Source organism: Danio rerio, chromosome 24 (assembly GCF_052040795.2).
Source record: "Danio rerio strain M-AB ecotype USA chromosome 24, GRCz13ab, whole genome shotgun sequence".
NCBI lineage: Eukaryota > Metazoa > Chordata > Actinopteri > Cypriniformes > Danionidae > Danio > Danio rerio.
This window is the reverse complement of record NC_141044.1, coordinates 39,162,718-39,184,862: the sequence shown is the minus strand read 5'-3', so window position 1 is coordinate 39,184,862 and position 22,145 is coordinate 39,162,718. Positions and strand designations below refer to the sequence as shown.

General features: G+C 31.7%; 2 protein-coding genes across 2 annotated transcripts in view; one reads left to right on the top strand and one right to left on the bottom strand.

The window, feature by feature from the left end:
• Positions 1 to 22,145, top strand: part of pak1ip1 (PAK1 interacting protein 1) — a 379,523-nt gene that overhangs the window by 273,155 nt on the left and 84,223 nt on the right. The window lies entirely within an intron of this gene.
• riok3 (RIO kinase 3 (yeast)) lies at positions 7,708 to 21,271 on the bottom strand. The gene is given in 13 exon segments (NM_001003614.2): positions 7,708 to 7,833; positions 10,233 to 10,340; positions 10,434 to 10,523; positions 10,960 to 11,040; positions 12,078 to 12,237; positions 13,376 to 13,558; positions 13,647 to 13,774; positions 15,299 to 15,442; positions 15,514 to 15,623; positions 15,709 to 15,816; positions 16,456 to 16,604; positions 18,770 to 18,885; positions 20,993 to 21,271. Coding segments are annotated over 13 exon segments (1,524 nt in total). The 5' UTR covers positions 21,029 to 21,271; the 3' UTR covers positions 7,708 to 7,722.

Here is a 22,145-nt window from a genome sequence, read left to right as displayed (position 1 = left end):
GTGTATGAGTGTGTGTGTAAATGTTTCCCAGAGATAGGTTGCGGCTGGAAGGGCATCTGCTGCGTAAAAACTTGCTGGATAAGTTGGTGGTTCATTCCACTGTGGCGACCCCAGATTAATAAAGGGACTAAGCCGACAAGAAAATGAATGAATGAATAAAAAAGGTGGATGGAAACGTAGCTAAAGTTTATCCCACTCGGTTATGCTTATACTTATTTTTTTTATGCGCATAAATGTTGAAAGTGCGCAATAAAAAATGTATAAACGTATATAAACTACGATGGAAATGCTATTACTGAACAAATTCCAGTATACACATTTAAAAAGGGCATGTGATTTTGTTATAAGAGATCATGCGATGATAAAATTGAGTGAATGGATATCTGAACATCTGAAAGTCATTTTAAAACGCCAGTATTAAATATTATTATACTATTAATATAATGACTTCCAGAATTGTCAAGAGCGTCTGTGTTCCACGTGTTCATTGCATGTCGGCATCGTGTTCTGAGGCGAGAGTCATTTATTAAACAAGGAAAAGATCCAAGCAGCTTCTCCCACCGCAGTAAATTTCAATTTTTCTTTTAATATTTGGCGCCAGTTTATCAGGAAGTGGTGGTTTTGTTCTCTTTGACCTATTAGATGGAAACGCTGCTTTATTTGCACACCTTTTATGCAATGTTTCAGTTTTGGACAAAGTTAATTTTCATGTTTTGGATGGAAACATAGCTAGTGATATTTAGGAAAACAGAGTTCTTGTTGTGATTTTTACTATTTGTGATTCTGGACCACATAAAGAGTCATGAGATTTATTTATTTTTTTTGGACAAGATCTCAGATACAAGCGTCCGAAATGAGTTTCCATCGCAGGGAGGCAGGGCGCACCCTTATAGATGGGGTGAGGAGCTCTGTCACCCGGGAGGAGCTCAGAGTAGAGCTGCTGCTCTTCCACATTGAGAGAAGTCAGTTAAGGTGGCTCGAGCATCTGTCCCACCGGGAGGAGGCCTCAGGGAAGACCCAGGACACACTGGAGGGACGGTTTATCTGCTGGCCTGGGAAAGCCTCTGGATCCTGCCGAAGGAAGTGTCTGGGGAGAGTGAAGTCTGGGGTTCTCTCTTAAGACTGCTGCCCCCGCGACCAGTCCCCGGAAAAGTAGTTGAAAAATGATGGATGGATGAATGAATTATTAAGATTTATACATCAAATGAAAGCTGAATAAATAAGCTTCCATCAATCTATACTTCATATTTTAGGGCAGGGGTGTCAAACTCAGTTCCTGGAGGGCCGCAGCCCTGCTTCAACACACTTACCTGTAGATTTCAAACAAGCCTAAAGGACTTAATTGGTTTGATGAGGGTTGGACTTTGCACTTTTCTATGCGAATTTGCCTATAAACTAGTCCAAATAAAAGTTCTTACAAATGCACATTACCAATCAAAAACTGAGCTCTTATACATTTACATTGCTTTTATACATTTACATATTATATATATAACTGAATTTTAATACGCTTCACAGTGTCAGAGGTTTGGGATTCAAGTATTTAAGTTGCAATATTATTGTAGATCATAAGCAGGGCCTAACAAAACCTGTGGACATTTCTTGCTATTTTTACACCATTTTGTTTTAAAATTTTTATATATATATATATATATATATATATATTTATTTTTTTTTTAAGTAAAATTTTTTTTTGCAGATTTATGTGGAATGATTTTAGGAGTACAGGAACTAAACAAAACATGAACAAAAAAATAATAACTTCAGGTTTATAATGCAAATCCAATTAGATCCATTTGTTTGGTAAACAAAGCCAGTTTCATATACTAGATCTACAAAAACTGAAAATATTACTTTGTTTTGCAAGCAAATTATATAAACATTTCAATATTAGTTAAAATTACTTAAATATAAAGGCTGAACATATATGTACACTCATTTACAGGAGGAAATAAATGGGCATTTCTGCTGTTGAAGGGTATTGTGAACGAGTGGACACTATAACTTCAGTCAAATCGACTCGCTTTGCTCCAGATGAAATGGTGATATAAAGAATTTGCACCACTCACCCAGTTTGCAGGCCAGCACAAAGTCAATGATCTCGAGGAGCGTCCCGGCGGCGTTCACACAGACAATGTTTTCTGGCTTCAGGTCGAGGTGGACGATGTTTTTCCCCATGCATGTACTGGGATTCCCTCCAGGATCTGCGTGATTAAAACTCATCTACAATCCGCTCAAACAGCTCCCCGCCTGCAACAAAACGCAGAAGAAAGGGCTAGAGGTTGTACTTTTTGGTTATTTGAATTAAGTGTTATATAGTTAATATACATAATATAGTTCCCCAAAGGGTTCACACACTATGCCAAATTCCTTTAATTTCACTGACTATAATGTGGCATTTCAATAACCTATAATGCACCGAACAGAAATTGACAGGACTTAAAAGTAACCAGCTCGCAACTTGGGTACATTCTGTCAGTGACTGCTTATGCTGCTACCTGACATAGACTAGGCAAAAAAACTATATAATAATAATAATAATCATCATCATCATAACTAGCAATCTAACATTGTATTTTTTACCTTTATTACCAGTGGTTAGCTTTAAGGACCTCATCTAAGCTTTTCTGTCTTCTGCTTTAGAATTAATTATTTTTGTAGCCAAATCTCTTGAAATGCAATTTATTCTAGAATGTTTGGCTAAGTTAACAAGTACGGCCTGCTGACTGCATTTGAAGTATAGCTGGCAGACAAGTGTGGATGTTTTTTTATTTTTTATTTTTATTTAATGCCATGTGAGCAACCAAGGCTATTTTTATGGCAAGAACAAATCAATAATAAATATCTACAGTTGAAGTCAGAATTATTAGCCCCCTTGAATTATTAGCCACCCTGTTTATTTTTTCCCCAATTTCTGTTTAACGGAGAGATTTTTTTTCAACACATTTCTAAACATAATAGTTTTAATAACTCTAAAAACAGATTTATTTTATCTTTGCCATGATGACAGTTAATAATATTTGACAAGATATTTTTCAAGACACTTCTATACAGCTTAAAGTGACATTTAAAGCCTTGACTAGGTTAATTAGGGTAACTAGGCAGGTTAGGGTAATTAGGCAATTTATTGTATAAAGTTGGTTTGTTCTTTAGACTATTGAAAAAAAATTAGCTTAAGGGGGCTAATAATTTTGACCTTAAAATGGTTCTTAAATTAAAAATTGCTTTTATTCTGGCTGAAATAAAACTAATAAGACTTTCTCCAAAAGAAAAAAAAAAATCAGACATACTGTGAAAATTTCCTTACTCTGTTATTAAAAAAATCAAAGAGGGGAGAATAATTCTGACTTCAACTGTATATTTTAAAAGTTTTTACAGCGTGATATCTCTCTCTCTCTCTCTCTCTCTCTCTCTCTCTCTCTCTCTCTCTCTCTCTCTCTCTCTCTCTCTCTCTCTCTCTCTCTCTCTATATATATATATATATATATATATATATATATATATATATATATATATATATATATATATATATGTGTGTGTGTGTGTAAATGTATAATAAGGGCTAGAATACAGCTAGAATTTAATTATTATAGATTGATGGACAATATTGTAGGTTTTAAAGATATTTGGGATTCAGATGGACAGATATGTACTGTTATAGGAGAGAACTTATCTTTTTCTGAATTATTTTAAAAGAAAAAAAAATGTGCTAATGTAATTTTTTCAATGATCTTATACTGATTGTGTATTGATTCCTTTTAAAAAAGGCAAAATAAAGTTTGTTAAAATCTCTCTCTCTCTCTCTCTCTCTCTCTCTCTCTCTCTCTCTCTCTCTCTCTCTCTCTCTCTCTCTATCTATATATATATATATATATATATATATATATATATATATATATATATATAAATAAATGCAGGAAAAAAATCTAGTTACATTACCTTCAGTTACAAACCAGATTCGTGTCATTTGAAGTCAAAATTATTCTTTTAAAATATTTACCGAATGATGTTTAACAGAGCAAGGAAATTTTAACAGTACGTTATGTCTGATAATATTTATTCTTCTAAAAAAAAAAGTCTTTTTTGTTTTATTTTGGCTATAAAAGCAGTGTTTAATTGTTTAAAACCATTTTAAGGTCTTGAGTTTGACTAGCTGACAGGTTTTGAGAAATCGCTGTCGGTGCTCGTTCACGTGAGTGACAATCACACAGTGTGTGAACTATCAAAGACGCGATCTGAGAGAATCGCCGACACCAATGAGATACTTGGCATGCTAAATATCTGGACGATCTAATATCTGTCGATTTAAAATCATGTCGTGTGAAATGTGTTCTGATTGAAAATAATATCAGCGATTACCAACAGCCAATGAGAGAGCAGCATCCACTAGTATGGGTAACTGTTCCCCGGTTCCTGATTACCTCATTAGCTTCATTAATTACTCTCACCTGTGTCTGATTTAGTTTGCTCATGGTATATACAGCCCTGTTTTCTCCAATAAGTAGTCCAAACTCATGCTTGTGACTTCAACAATCATGTTTGGTTTCCTTTATTAGGGCCTTAAATTTAATTTGCCTGTTGAATAACACGCAACCTTTTTTTGTTTTGTAAATTTAAGCTTATTGGTGTAAGTATTAGGCATTAACAAGAGGTTTTTACATTTAATATAGAGAACAGCTGAACATACGAATCTGAAGAACATGTCAAAATAAAATGAATAGTAAATAAAACTAAAGACTTGTATGACAAAATCATTTAAAAGTAATGCTAACAAGTTGAAATAATGAAAATAGGTGAAATAATCAATAAAGATAATAAAATAAGACTTGTAATGAAGGACGTGATTATTGAAGTAATGATTAAAAATGCTGGTAAATATAAAAGTCAGTAACTTCAACATTTAACCACACATTGAAAGAGAAAACTTGATGTACTCACCTGAACTCTTGTTTGCTGTGACGTCTGTAGTGAAACACTCATCAACTTTAACAGACTTGTATACTGCAAACAAAACTCCAAACAACTCATCAGTCATGTGACTTGCTCTGATTGGGTAATTAAACATGGCATATAATTGGCTAAGACGCACGGAGCTTGTGTGATTGGCTACAGGCATAATGAGACTTTATGAATGCAGTTTATTAGATCATTTATAATCCCACGATGTACACTATATTGGTTTATATTTAGTGTGTTTACATGACACCAATTTGAGTTTCAAAACTGTATTATTATTACTACATTATACTATAATATGTGAGCATTTATTTCCCAGAAATGGCTGGAAGGGCATCCGCTGCGTAAAAACTTGCTGGATAAGTTGGCGGTTCATTCCGCTGTGGCGACCCCAGATTAATAAAGGGACTAAGTTGACAAGAAAATGAATGAATGAAATTTGAGCATTTCCAATTAACGATGACTATTTTACTTCCTTGAATCAATTGTTTTATATTTAACCTCTGATCTGGGACGTTTATTCTAGTATATTTTTAATAATAAACTGTCTAATTATGAACTTATCTTGATAAACTATTTCTTTAGCGCACCTCTGAATTTCTTTTTGTTTTCCCCACTTATCTGACACTGATTTTAGTGTGATTTTAACACTGGATATATCTTTTCCTTCTGGAGAGATTTCTTTAATCTTTACCATGATGACAGATATTTGACTAGATATTTTTCAAGATACTAGTATTCAGCTTAAAGTGACATTTAAAGGCTTAACAAGGTCTTTGAACAACAGTGGATTGTTTTGTAGACAATCTTTAAAAAATATGGCTTAAGGGGGCTGATAATATTGACCTTAAAATGGATTTAAAAAAATAAACTGCTTTTATTCTAGTCGAAATAAAACAAATAAGACTTTTTCCGGAAGATGAAAAATATTATAGAAAACATTGTAAAAAATTCCTTAATCCATTAAATATCTGATGAGAAATATTTGAAAAAGAATAAATATTGGGCATGAGGGCTAATAACAGCATCATAATAAATTAGAATATTTTATTTACCAGATTCAGTTCATTTGGGGGCTTTGGATCAAACCTGAATGTTAAAATGTAAGTCTAATCTTCTAATCTTCTCGAATAAAATCCATTATTATTATTGTTATTATTATAACAATGTGATTAACCAAGTATAATTTTCAGAGGTGAATGTCTTCCAGTATGAGAAGCTAAGCAGAGAGAAATGGAAGTCTCATTTCAAGAATCTAAAGGTTTTTTTTTTTTTGGTTGTGGTCAGCTACAGACGTTTTCATTGACTGTTATATGGACAAAATATGTCAAGAAAATGAATTATTATGACACAATAAAACATTAATTCTGCTGTCGTATTAGATCATGTAGTTCCACATTCTTGTATTTAAGGGTCACATATTTTTATTAAGTAAATATGGAACTATAAACTGTGCATTTATGGAGCAGTTTCCTTTTTTTTAATAATTAAAAATAAATAAATAATCACACACACAAAAGTTCTTCTAAGTTTTCCTCCTAATGTACAATCATTCTGTTTGTATGCATCTTATAATTTATTAATTTTTATTGCATTGATTATTGTTTTTCTCTCACTGCAATGCTGCCTTCCCACAATAAAAGTTTTTCAATATATTTCATTATGATGTATTACTCTTTATATTAATCTTATACCATCCCATTAATAATAATAACCGATCACAAAAACAATTTTATTAATTTATTTCTACGAATAAAGCCTGAGCATGCAAATATTTCACGAACTAAAACTAAGGCTTGAAAAAATAGTTTTGTTCATTCATTGGGGTGGAGGAAACCCACGCCAACACGGGGAGAACATGCAAACTCCATATAGAAAAGCCAACTGGCCCACCCGGGACTCAAACCAGCGACATACTTGCAGTGCTAACCACTGTGCAACCCAAAACAGTTTCAATTTATTCAAAATATAAACCTTATAACCTGTATATTTACTACAAATCTGTACATACAATTCAACATCCAGATTTCTTGACTAACTGCATGTCTGTTCAATGTTTAACTGAATTTTTTTCATATTTATTTTGTGTTGTCTTTGTGACTTTATATACACTGGAAGCTTCTGTAGCCAAAACAAATTCCTTGTGTGTGTGTGTGAAGCACACTTGGCAATAAAACTGATTCTGAAAATATTCCTAGCACGTCTAGGAAACAGTAAATAAATAAACAACAAGATGAAAACAGCTATTCATGAGTTTATTTTCACCTTGATCTGATTTGACAATTTAGGATCTTAAGGACCAAATCTACCACAATAGCCATCTTGAAAGTAAAACGATTCCACATATGTATATAAAAAAAACCAGACTGTGATGCACAGTTTGAGCAGTCATGGGTTCAGCTCAAATCAACACACAAATCCGGAGATTTTCATTCTCGGCTTGCTCTTTTTGTGAAAGGAGACACATTTTTAACACCACATAAATCTAAAACATCACATGTGCCTCTGTTAATTATTTTTTTTTTTTTGCTGTATTTCTGTTTTCTCCCTCCCAAATCTGTCTGTTTTTTTTTCAATGACAGGTTGTGCTTGATGTCTGGAATGACCATGAAATACCATTTTCGACACCGAGCAGCAGCAGGAGGAGGAGGATATGGCGCGAGTGTTTCACACGGGCGTTTCGTGAGCCATTACACACCGTTATTTTGTGACTGGAGGCATTTTTCTCTCCGGTACTTTTCTCATTTTTTAGCTATTGTGTTTGTGTTAATCATCGTCAGTGTTTAATTGAGGTGGACTGCCTTCGTAAGTGTCGCTGAAGATTTTCTTGCCAGATTTCTGCACGTGGTCTTCGTTTCTTTTCTCCAGGGCTTCGATCTGTAAAGGCACAACATAAAATTGCATAGCTTTAAATCACTGATTGGATCCTTTCAGGACTAGGATAAAGGAGTCGTTTTATATTGTTTGTCTGTAAATAAAAGATGTAATACAAGTCTTGAGGTGTCTCTAAAACGTGTCTGTGGCTTATAAATTCCTCAAAGATCAACTATTATACTATGTTGTACCTTTATGTTTGGAAGCAAAACCACACTTTTTATAGGTTTCTCTTTAAATGTAAATCAGGGTTCTAGGTGTGGGTGGAATCTTTATAACTTGCGACTCAAAACCCCCCCAAAAATATCTGTTAGGTTTAATCAATGCTTAATTATGATTGTACTTAATTATCTATATGCATTTTAAAGTATGTGTATGCATTATACAGTTGAATTCAGAATTATTAGCCCCCGTTTATTTTTCCCTTCTGTTTAACAGAGAGCAGATCTTTTCAACACATTTATAATCATAATAGTTTTAATAACTCATCTCTAATAACTGATTTATTTTATCTTTGTCATGATGACAGTAAATAATAATTGACTAGATATTCTTTAAGACACTTCTCTACAGCTTAAAGTGACATTTAAAGGCTTAACTAGGTTAATTAGGTTAACTAGGTAGGTTAGATCAGTGGTTCTCGAATTTTTTTCATGAAGTACCACCTCAGAAAAAAATTGTCTCCCCAAGTACCACCAAAATGAGCAGTATTGAAATAAAGTAGCGTAGTAGGCCCAGTAAAGCAGCTACAACTCTGCACAGTAAAAAAAACATGGCAGATTACCTCAGAAATATAGGCTAAAAGTCATATATGGAATATTATATACATATTTTTTGCAAAATTTTGAAATATGTAGCATATACATGACATATTTTATTCCTCCGCGTACCACTAGAAGGAAGCCTGCGTACCACTAGTGGTACACGTACCACAGTTTGAGAACCACTGGGTTAGGGTAATTAGGCAAGTTATTGTATAACAATGGTTTGTTCTGTAGACTATGGAACAATAGAGCTTAAAGGGGCTAATAATATTGACCTTAAAATAGTGTTTTAAAAATTAAAAACTGCTTTTATTCTAGTCGAAATAAAACAGATAAGACTTTCTCCAGAAGAAAAAATATTATTAGACATACTGTGAAAATTTCCTTGCTCTGTTAAACATCATTTAGGAAATATTTAAAAAAAGAAAAAAAAAATCTAATAATTCTTACATCAACTGTATGTCTCTTCTTAAAACCCACTTACTATCTGAATGCTATAATCATTAAGTTCTGTAGCTGTTGTGTCTGTTTCTTTTTTGCTATGTTCCCTTGTCTTTGTTGTTCAGTAGTCTATTTTCTCGCCGGTTTGTGTTTTGTTGTTCTTGATCTCCTACTATTATTGAAAAGCGCCCTTGGGCACTGGAAAGGCGCTATATAAAATAAGTGTATCATTATTATTATTAATTCATCTATATGCATTTCCGGTCAGTTTAAACTGCTATTAATGCACATCTGTGCGCTGTGCACACATCCAAAGTAATAAGCTAAACTAAGCTAGTCATTTTCATTAAGGTCACCTGGTAACATTATAGTGGTGAATTGTAGTGTTTGTCCAAACTGTCAGATGCTTTCTGAACCGCTATTTGTCATTTTTTATTATTAGTTATTATTAGGCATTACTTTGCTACAGCAATACACTTTGAATTGTTTGTCTACTTCACAAATATTGTTAGATGTGTGAAAAATACTGTTCATAATCCTTAAAACAGGGGGCAAAACATGCAAGGTCACCATTGGGAACTGGATGTCATCAGGTGGTCATGTTGGTACTGCAGCTAAACAAGATGTTACTGAAAGCTCATTTTGAGATCAAAATAGAAATATTTTTCGAAATATTTTGGTAAGACTTTATTTTGTTGGTCACTATTGCACAGTTTGTTGACTAAAAGTTGCATTGCAACTACATGTCAATTAACTCTTATTTGAGAATTAGTAGACTGTATGCTTAATATCTGCTGATACTGCTCTTTCAACAGACATTAAACTGACTAAAAGAAACTTTGCAAGTACGTCAACCTACACTAACCATAAACCTAACCCCAACCTAACAGTATACTTATAATCAGATGAGAATTAGTTAGCATGTAGATGCAATGTAACTTACATTCAACAAAATGCGTTGAAAGGACCATCAAAATAAAGTGACAATTTTCATAGGCAAATGCACATAACTTTTGTGTTATTTAACTTTTTGAAATGTTATCACTTCAGCTACAATCTGACATCTGTCTTCTTTAAAATGTGACCAAGCTTAAATCTATGCACCAAAGCATTCATTTCAGCTGTACGTGTCTTTTGTCTCTGTTTAAAAATCAGGGATGCAGAAGGATGGCAAATAACAAATAATGAAGTCCAAACCTGGGCTAAGAAATCAGCCTCATTATCGCTGTTAATCTGCAGTCCAGATACGGTGTTGAAGAGCTCAAACACATTGAAAGCTTCAGCTACGCCAGCTTTCTGGAAAAACTGGAGATCAAAAAGAGAAGTATTTCATTATCATAAATGCTTTAGAGCTGTCAGAATCTTGTTAATACACTGCAAGATAATTCAGACACTTACTGTGGCCACATTCCTGCAGTCCCGGAAGAGGAACTCAAGACCGTGAGGATGAGTCGGCTCTATAGACTGACTCACATCAATAAACCACACCTGAATGAGTGGGGGAAAATTCCTTTTATAGATTATAGACTTTATAAAGGATTTAGATTGCACAAGTTTTATATTATAAAAAAAAAAAAAAACTCAATTTATTCAACATGGATCTATTAAATCAAAACTGCAAAAAAATCATTTACTTAAATACTGGGAAAGAAAAATAGAGTATACAGTGTCCATGAAAATATGTAGTTTCAGTATTCTTGATAATAAATGTTTCTTGCCTATTAAATAATCATATTACATTTATTTTTTAAAGGATCAATGACACTGAACACTGAAGTGATGATGCTTAATATTATGCATCCAAGCAATAAATTGTACTTTCGAATAGCTGCTTTCTACAGCAATGTATTTTAAACTGTATTGATAATTTACCGTTACTGTATTTTTGAAACTTAGGAAAATTGAAAACCATTTTCATACAAACCTGTCTATCATGCCAGAGCATGTTGTATTCACTCAGATCAGCATGAACCAGGTTACAGTCCTGATAAAGTCGCTGCATCATCTGAAAAATAAAAACAAGAGGTGAGCAGAAAGAACTGAAGTTTTTAGAAGTTGAATTTTACCCTAAAATAATAACAATAATAAAAAGATACAAAACTATTTTTTTAGGTTTTCAATTTACAGCTCAAAATACCTGCAATGACATGTCCATTTTTGGGTGTAAAAAACATTTATCATACGTCTCTTTAAAATGTAAGAATGTAAAATAATGCACGTGCTTGTTCCTCAGCTACTACAAGAACAACAAACAAAACTCCCAGTGCATTTTAAAGTCCATACTTCTCTACAATATGTGGATATTTATTTATAAATGGTGTAACAGATCCCAAATCTCACGGTTTGGATCACATTATATTTTTTTGTCACGGATCAGCCAATTTTTTGAATTAGCTAAATAGGGGAGGAGACAAATGTAATTTGCTTTCCATTTATTACAAAACAGTACTGCAAGAAACCTTTGGTTTTAACAAACTGAACTCAAAAGCTGTAAATTAATTGATGCAGGTGACCAAGTAAACGGTGTTTGGATAAAGCTTGATAAGCAAAATAAGCAAAATTATCCTGAATTAAGCTTTTAAATCGCCACTGCTGTCGATAAATGTTAGTTATAACATTATTTCATGTCACTTGAATTTATATATATATATATATATATATATATATATATATATATATATATATATATATATATATAGCGAGCCAAGTAGTATTTCCAACTTCACAACAATCCAAAAGTAGTACCCTGATGACCTACTTCTGGCGAGATTCTAAAGTGTGCATCCAATGGCCATTTTAATAACTCATCGAAGCCACACAAGAAAATTAGTGAATGGGAGTGAAGCAACAAAATGTGTTGTAAGCAGGTCATGTGATAGCGACAATTATTGGCGGATGTGGCATGTCCAAATTGCCCTACTACATACTATATAGAACATCCTTAACATGAATATTACTATTACAAGAGTATTGTCAACTCTAGCAGTATGCCATTATGTCTGTTTAAACGTCTGATATGAAGTTGTGAAATATCTCACGTACATTTAGCACTTGGTAGTACGCATTCTTCATATCCTCAGAGTTCAGAATGGCATCCTTTAGTTTAGGCGCAGGAACGTGGTCCTTCCCGATGAAAGACATCACAAGGATATGCTTCTTCAGAATCACCACCTCCGGGCACGGGATCCCTGCTTTCTTTATCCTACATGCACATTTGTGAGCACATGAAGTAAAAGAAAAAAAGAAAAACATAAAAATACGAAAATAAAGTGGATTAAACAACACTATAGTATTATGTCATTATCTTAAATTGTCTAAGACATTCCATTTTAGCAATTTTCGCTTGTTAAATGTGTGAAATATTAATTTTGTATGCTTAAGGGAATGGTTCACAGAAAATGTTTCATTTAATGTTAATTCGCTCATCCCCAACATGTAGGAGACTTTATTACTTTGTAAAAAAAGACACATCTTCAACACAAAACAGTGATGACTATGTGGTTTATATAAGACATGTCAGACGCTACCAGCACTCTGAGAGTCAAAAAAACCCCCCAAAAACATTCTGTACAGATAAATCTAAATTAATCCCTACAGCTCCTGACGATGCACTGAAGCAAAATGATCATATGTGCAAGAATCTGAATATTATTTAGAAAATTATTACCTTTAAATCACAACTCTTGGTTCAGGCCAAATGAAATCAGTGGCCTTTTTATGCTATTTCTGCACAGAATTTAGTAAAACATCTAATGATTTATGCAAAATATAATAATAATTAATAAAATTAAAAGTATAGGAGCTGAAAACTTGTCACTTTTATATAAGGTTTACACGATGCAAATCCAATTAGAACCACTTGTTTGTTAAACAAAGTTACAGTAGGTCTCATATAACACATCCACTAAAAGACTTTACAAACTATATCATAAATAAACCATCTAAAACTTTGCATATTATTCAATCATTTAACTAAAATAAAAAGAAAGGAAAAGCACACTTTGCGCTACTGTATTTAACTTTATTTATTTTAGTTACATTGCTGAATAATATGCACATGTTTAGTTGGTTTGTTCATGATACAGTTTGTAAAGTAATACTGAATTACATAATAAGAATTTCTAATAATAATATATTTATTTTTGACTACAGGTATTTATTTAGTTTTGTCTGAATGTTTTCTTGACTTTCAAAATGCTGGAATCCATTGATTTACATTTTATGACTCAAATCTTTAATGCTCTTTTAAAGATTAAAAAAAGTCACGGCCTAATGGCGAGTAAACAACGTCAATTATTATTTTTGTGCGAAGCATCCCTTTAAATGAATACGCATTTCACCTGGTGAGGTTGTGCATCTCCTTCTCAGCCCACAGGCGGATGATTTTGCGAGGATTTAACTTGCTGAAGCGGTCTTTGAAGCGGTAATCATCCTTAATATATTTATCTCTGTTCTTGAACTCATTCAGGGTGGTCTTGAAAACCTTGAGCACACACTCTTCTGGAACAATCATCTCTTCAAAGCTACAGGAGACAAAAATGAGATCAATGCAAATTAACAAATACATCCTTGTGCTAAAACATAAAATGTTGGCGAGTCGCTGACACACACCTTCCTCCATTAGCATGAAACACCACCGACTCTTTTCCTGTGCTGATGCAGCCATTGATGTTCTCCAGTATCCCAGCATTCACCATTTTGTACATAAGCAGTCGGGTCTTGGGGTCCACGGCTTGTTCCTGAGAAAAAAAAAGACATTAAATGTACAGTCATAAAACAAGTGCACGATTACATTTCTTCTAGAAGTTGTTCAGTATGAAAACCCTAAACTAAAATAAATATGAAATAAACCAAACTGAGCTCAAATAAATAAATAAAACATTTCATATTTTAGGTCTTCTAAAACACTAAATTATAATGACATTTTCATTAAAAATTGGCTTTGCCTTTTAATACTAATTATTTAAATAGTTTGAGTGTGCAAATTTTAAAACAAAAAACGTAAAATTAAATGAAGAATGGGTTAGGTTCTTTAATTTCTTCTACACTTTGCTAAATCTAAAAACCTTGAAACAAAATAAGAAGAATAAAAATAAATATTTGTTTCAGCTGCTTTAAATAAAGGAATAAAATGAAAAATAAAGATTTTTCTAAAAAAAAAAAAACATTGACTAGCGCTCTTTACTTTAAAATTTCTTAAATATTTTGAGTAATAAATAAATAAATAAGTAAAAATAAAACAAAACAAAGGCTAAGGGTCTTTACTTAATTCCATTTAAAAAATAAAAAGAAACCAAATTAAACTTACTTAAATTATATATTGGGCTAAGCTCTTTATATTAGATTTCTTAAAATAAAATAAAATAAAATAAAGGATTGGGCTTCTTGCATAGCATTTCATCCCCAGTGCACTGTAAAATGCAGGGCTCAAAACAATTCAGTCATGTTGTCCCAACACAAATCAATTAAGTTAATTCATTAATTCATTTTCCTTTCGGCTTAGTCCCTTAATTAATCTAGGGTCATCACAATGGAATGAACCGCCAACTATTCTAGCATATGTTTTATGCAGCAGATGCCCTTCCAGCTGCAACCCATCACTGGAAAACATCCATACACACTCATTCACACGCATAAAATACGTACAATTTAGTTTACCCAATTCACCTGTAGCGATTGTCTTTGGACTTGTGGGGTAAACCGGAGCACCCGGAGGAAACCCACGCGAACACAGGGAGAACATACAAACTTCACACAGAAAATGCCAACTGAGCCAGCTGAAACTCAAACCAGCGACCTTCTTGCTGTGAGGCGATCGTGCTACCCACTGTGCCACCGCGTCGCCCATCAATTAAGTTAATGTAACAAATTTAAGTGATTTAAACATAAAACAATGAAGTTGTCCTAAAGAAAAATCTCAAGAATTGTCGTTTCATTCCATTTTGAAGTAGTTTGAACAAGCAGCAAAAATCATTTTATAAAACAAAATAAAATAAATTGTGCTTTTTACATGACCTTTCTTCCACAGTACAGTGTCAAAAATGTAGGGTTCCACACCATTCATTTATATTCTCCCAAAACAAATGAATTAAGTTGACTTTAATTCACTTATATTTGTTAAGTTGTCCCCCCCCCAAAAAATGTTTCAGCCCATTTAAAATAAGTATAAGGAAGCAGCAAAAATATTTATTTCAGTCCATATAATGACTAAAAACATTAATTAAAGTAAGACAGACTGGTCTCAAAGCAGAAAAGCCACTCACAGCAGTGGAGTGCTCCTTTTTCTCATGTAGCCGAGCGCTGCGCCGCTGCTCTGTCTGACAGTGGCGTTTCAGAGCGTTGTACACCTGATTGGAGAGTTTTAGGTCCATGCCGATCCCATCGCCCACATGCACCTCTGGAGCAAACTGAGAGAACAAGATCATTACAAGACAATTCATAAGATAAGAAATTTATAGTGAGATTAAACAAGACTGACATTGTCCATGCGTGCAGTGTTCTTCCGTCCGCAGATCTCCTCGTCATGTTTGGTGGTGATGTTCTTGCCCTTTCCAACAAAGCCCTTTTTAGGAGTCGTTGTTGGTTTGACTGAGTGAGCAGATCAGGTCAAAAATGATTAAGTGCTTAGGATGCATTTAAAATAGGATTTAATATGTGGCGGAGACAGACTCACCAGCTCTGTATGGGTCATGGCGAGTGTCCTGCCAGTCAACCTCATCCTCAGAGCTGTCACTGTCCTCATAGGGATGAACCATGCGGTAGTTCTCAAAGGATATGGAGACTGGAAATCAAGTGTAAAGTGTTAAAACTTTTCTGGAATCCATTTTAATTGCTAAAATAAAGTACATGCAAGTGACTAAACGGTATGTGTGATCAATTTGAATCATCAAGTCCATGCAGTTTAATAATAATTAATAAGTTGAAAAAAAAAAAAAAACATTTCTTGGGCCTCGTCAAAAAATGACTTTGGGATTTTATTTGTTGACGGATTGATAACGTGGAAAAATACAATAAATGAAATTATGAATTAATAAAAATTGCATGTGTAATGAAATTTATCCATAAAAGTTTCTTAAATAATTTAATTATTTTACAAAATATAAGAGAATTTTAATTGGGACTTTAAATTCTTCTAAAGTTTAGAGTCTGAAAACCAATAAAATAAAATAAAATAAAATAAAATAGTCTTGGATAGTTCACAATACCTAGATTTAATTTTAAGATTTTATATTATTATTATATTATATTATTATATTAACAGTTCATTGACATTTTAACAATAAAACAAACAATGTCTAAAATCATGAAAAATAAACTTGAACACTTTATTAACAGTTTAACAAGTAAAATAAAAAATAAACAAACAAGTCCAATAGATACAAATATAAATTCATTTAAACTAAATGTTTAGTGGTTTTACCTTTACTGTCACCATTAAACTTCTTCTCCTCTATGCGCAGCTGTGTATCAAACTCGCGGTCGAACTGCATCTGAAGCATCTGGGCCAGAATCAGGTCGCTGTCCGTGTCTGCTTCACCTGTGCCGGCCAGGTCCAGCTCAGGACTGAAACTAATATCAAACAATACAAATCAAAATATGTTTCCGTTACAAATAAAAAAACCTGCTTCTCGTAAGTCAATAATTTTTCATTTTGTGATGATGACTACAATGCAACCACTGCCACCTTAGAAAAAAATATATATTTCAGGTGGCTAAACCTAATCATTACTATTGTTGTTATTGTTTTTAAAAGAAAACTATTAAGGACAATAACCAGAGAGATGACCATAAATGTACAGTTGAAATCATAATTATTAGCCCCCCTTTGAATTTTATTCTTTTTTTTATATATATATTTCCTAAATGATGTTTAACATAGCAAGGAAATTTTCACAGTATGTCTGATAATATTTTTTCTAAAGTCTTATTTGTTTTATTTTGGCTAGAATAAAAGCAGCTTTTAATTTTTTTAAAAAAATTTTAAGGTAAAAATTATTAGCCCCTTCAAGCTATATTTTTTTCCGAAAATGGTCTACAGAACAAACCAACGTTACACAATAACTTGCCTAATTACCCTATCCTGCCTAGTTAACCTAATTAAGCTAGTTAAGCCTTTAAATGTCACTTTAAGCTGTAGAGAAGTATCTTGAAAAACATCTAGTCAAATATTATGTGCTGTCATCATAGCAAAGATAAAAGAAATCAGTTATTAGAGATGAGTTATTAAAACTATTATGATTAGAAATGTGTTGAAAAAAATCTTTTCTTATTTAAACAGAAATTGGCGAAAAAATAAACGGGGGCTAATAATTCCGGGGTTTACTAATTTTGACTTCAACTGTGTGTTTCTTAAAATCATTTTGATTGTAAAACAACAGCAGAATATGGACCACAGCTTTAATGATAAAGACGACTCTCAGAACGAGTTTTTCTCTTGCTAATATAAACAATAAAACACAAAGTCAATCAGAATGTATTGAAATGTAAAACGCTTTCACAATCTAAAGTTATAGATGACATTGTAGAGATGCACAATGCTTGATGTTAAGCCCTGTTTTCAAAGATTATTTAAAGATAATGGCTATTTTGGAAACAACTACCACAAAAAAAAAAAATGATTAAAAAAAATACATAAAGCCATGAAAGTCAGACTATAAAAGTGAAGCATAAAAATAAAAGTACCTCAGATATCCAGTATAGTTTTTTCATCTTTGTGTTGCCTACATTGAAAACGGTGAGAATAACTTGTTTTTCTTTTATTCCACTACACTGACTGCACTGTAAAAAAATATCTGTTAATTAACAGATTCTATATTTTGTGATTCACATTGTGTTTGCATATTTAAGGTTGTAAATAGAATTATGGGAGATTATTTAACTCTGCTCTGTCGAGTGACAAAAAATGCAGAAAACTGTTTATTTACAAATATTTTTACAGTGTGTGATTGGTCACACTTTGCATTTATTGGTCAGATGCAAAAGAAAGGTAGCACACTGAGGACATCTGTTGGTTACAAGAGGGTAATGCCACATAAAAGCACAAACCAAAACTAAAATTACATAAAAAGTTAATAAAATTGACATAAAACATTAACCTTCCTAAAAGTGAATGTACATCAGAATACATTTTAAATTATTTATTAATGATTATTGCTCATATGATGACTTAAAGTGATTATTCAAAAGTCAATATTTATGTAAAATATTTACTTACAGCTGGGCACATTCTCCTGTCAAGTTTGTTTTTATTAGTGCTGAGCAAAGATTAAATCGTGATTAACTGCATCCAAAATGAAAGTTTATTTTGGCATAATATATGTGTATGTGCATTATATATATGTGATGCACAACATACATAGAGACAAAATAATCGTGTTACACAGACATTAAAATGTTTACATAATTTGTATCATAAACAAATATATTTCATATCTAAATATAAATAAACATTTTCTCAAATACACGCATACCTGCTTACATTCATAGATACATAATAAATATTCACCGTACACACACTTGAATTACGTGAAAAAAACTTCTACTTTAAATGTGATTCATTTTTGCCCAGCACTATTTTTCATAGATGACAAATTTTGTGTGGGTAAAGTTTATATAAATTACAACATATTGTGAACACAAATATAGTTACCATTACATGTAAATTTACAGTTATCGTCTTTGGTGAGAACGGCCCTCAAGCCTGTAATAGTTTGATATGGAGGATTGAGACTCACTCTGGGCACTGTGATAAAGCACTGCCCTCCTCGTCCAGCTGCCGAGCCAGTTGCTCACTCATTACATCAGCCAGAGAGCAGGGCGCAGGGGCCAGAGCAGGAGCGCCCCAGGGGCTCTGAGAAAACAACAGAAATAATAAATACAGTCCTGTCACATGTACGTAAATTGCAGTTAAAGAGACAATACTACCCAAAACGTTAATTCAGACATCATTATTCTCTTGTCATTTATAATTTTAAATGTAAAGGTTAAACCTAAACATGGTGTCTGCATTAAATTTAGAATATAAATGAGGAAATAGATTGACAAATAAATATATATTAAATATATATATATAAATATATATTAGATATAAATATATATATATATATATATATATATATATATATATATATATACATATATATATATATATATATATATATATATATATATAACATATAAATTTATGAATCATACTGTTTAAACAACTTTAAAAGTTTTAAATATTTATTGTGAAGGTGAAATGTCATAAGTGAAGCATTGATAAATTTTCATTTATTTGTTTCACTTTTTTCGATCGCTTCTTTTATTGCTGTTTTTAAAAATGGTGCTGCATCCTGTATTGTTTCTTGTTTTTGTCGCATGCACAATTGACGATTCTCTGTAACCAATCAGCGTTCAGCTGCATGTGTAGCTCCGCCTTTTGGTACTCTTTCTCGTTTTTAGTACCCTTTCGAAAGGATGCCGAAAAAATTGTATGATATGGTTCGGTATGCCTTTTGACAGAGGAAACGGCCATAAAAGCGTACTGAACCGTACGATACCACTCCACTTAGTCTTAAGTATATGTAAATATTAAACAAATAACTTCATTTCTACTTACTATGTACTTATTAAAATGTATAATAAGAGACCATATTAAATCATATTATATTCAAAAAAAATAATATTAATATATTATAACAACATTTAAAATTAAAAACAACTAACTAACTAACAACTAATCAGAATATTGGGTGCAAATATCATAATTACCTGTCAACTTCTAATTTATATGAATAAACGTCCACTTTAAACAGTTTTTTTTTTGTGAGTGAAATTAGTGTGAAGCATTGGTAAATCACCATTATATTTATGTAAACAATAAATAACTTTATTTCTATAGATTCTGTATTTATTCAAATGTATAAGGGACCATATTAAATCATATTATATTTAAATAATAAATTAATAAAATTTATATTATTAAATTTTGACTTAAAAAAAAGTAAATAACTAACAATTTATGAGTTTTTAAAGAGGCAAACACTGATTAAAAACAAGTCAAACTAAATTCAACGTGGACCAAATAATTTTTGAAAAAATTTTTCAATAGAATACAAATAAATACAATTCCTCTGTGTCATGAAAAATAAATGCATGAAAGGGGAGTAAATGATCACTGAATTTTATAATGCCTTTCATAATTGGTCAATCTACATTTTTCACAATGTTTAAAATTTAATACACGTCAACAGGGTCAGGGTGTAAGGAAACCAATGTCAATTCTCAAACAGATTGTAATTTTTAAATAAAACTACTTTTTCATAATATTAAACTTAAAACTAGCTTTAGCAGTTAAAATCAAATAAAAAAACAATACTATTTTTATTACAAAATAAAAAAAATACTTTAAAAATATATTTTAAAGAATCCATTAATGAAATAGAAATTACAGAAGTGTAACACATTAGATTGAGTCAAAATGATCTAATAATAAATTATTTAATTATAATTTAAATTGGTAAATGACTAAATGTAGATTATTGTAATCTTAATTTTTTTTTGTTAAAAATACAAGTAAACAAGTTAATTAAAAACACGTCAGCTCAAAATATTATATATAATAATAATGTTTAAACAACATTAAAACAACATTGTAATGTTAGTTCCCTAAAAACGTAGAGCGTTTAAAGTCCACATACCAAAGCTGACCTCGCCCAACAATATTTACACATCGTTAAACTATTTTACTGTAATACATTCAAATACATTCTGACTGGGTAAAGTTCGGAAAAACTCCTTGGTAACCCACAGTTGAGTCATCATCACATGTTATTCAGGTTAACTCTCATTACTCACTCGACTGTATAATGGTTGACAGGCCTAGAACTAAATCAACCAATATTCTCAACATATATTTTGTCTATCAGAAAATAAAAACTTTGAAATTAAGTGTTTAAGATGTTAGGAAATCTCACCTTGGTTTCTTTTGTAGATACTTCAAGTTGGTCCATGTTGTTTGACAGAAGGTTTTTAGGATTGTAACTGACGGTTGCTATGCTTTCTTCGAGTAGATTCTTCGAGTAAAACTCGTGTAAGGTTTCTTTAATATCGATTTTAAACTTTAATGTAACAAAATGTACGACTATGCTTGCCCAAAACCGCTAAAACGTGGCTTAAAATGACAAGTTAATTCGTTACCGACTGTGTGTCAGATAAAAATAGATATGAGACAACGGAGACAACCTACAAAGGCCGGTGGGAGGAACTACCCGTTACGACGTAATGGCTGTTTTCAAAATAAAAGTCACATGCAAATATATATTTACAGTGATTTCCTAAATGAGGATATAAAGAAAATGAACAGGAAAAATCTTACTTTATGATATTATGAAAATAAAACAGCATTTTTTTTATTATTAATAACCAATTAATAAAAGGATTTCCTTAAAATTCATTACCTGTGTCATTCAAATGTCAACTGAGGCTTTCATCAAGTCTGGACTCTATTCTTGGATTTTATTGATGTTTTTTTTGCACTTTGCGGCATTTTGAGTTATGGTTTGTCATAATTTAATTTTAATTTTTAATTTTAATTTAATTTTACTATTATAATATCTTTATATATTTTCATTTAGTTTATTTACTTCTTCTTAGTATTATTATTTATTATTATTATTATTATTATTATTATTATTATTATTATTATTATTATTATTATTATTATTATTGCTATTACGTACTTATTTATTATAATTTTATTATGTATGTATGTATGTATGTATGTATGTATGTATGTATGTATGTATGTATGTGTATATGTCTGTTGGTTGTTTCAATGTGTTTTGTAATCAATAGTTACAATTTTAATCTATTATTTAATTATTTAAAATACTCAATTAATAACGTTCCTTATTGTTTGTATATTTTATAGTTATAATAAAATATTTTTGAACATATAAACTATGGAGGACGAAACTTACAAAAACAATAAATAAAGAAATATGCAAATAAATAAATGTGTAAATAAATCCATAAATTCCTGCATAAATAAAAAAATATGCAACTAAGTAAATCATTATATAAAAAACACAAATTCTGCATAAATAAATATATTAATAGTGCGGGCAG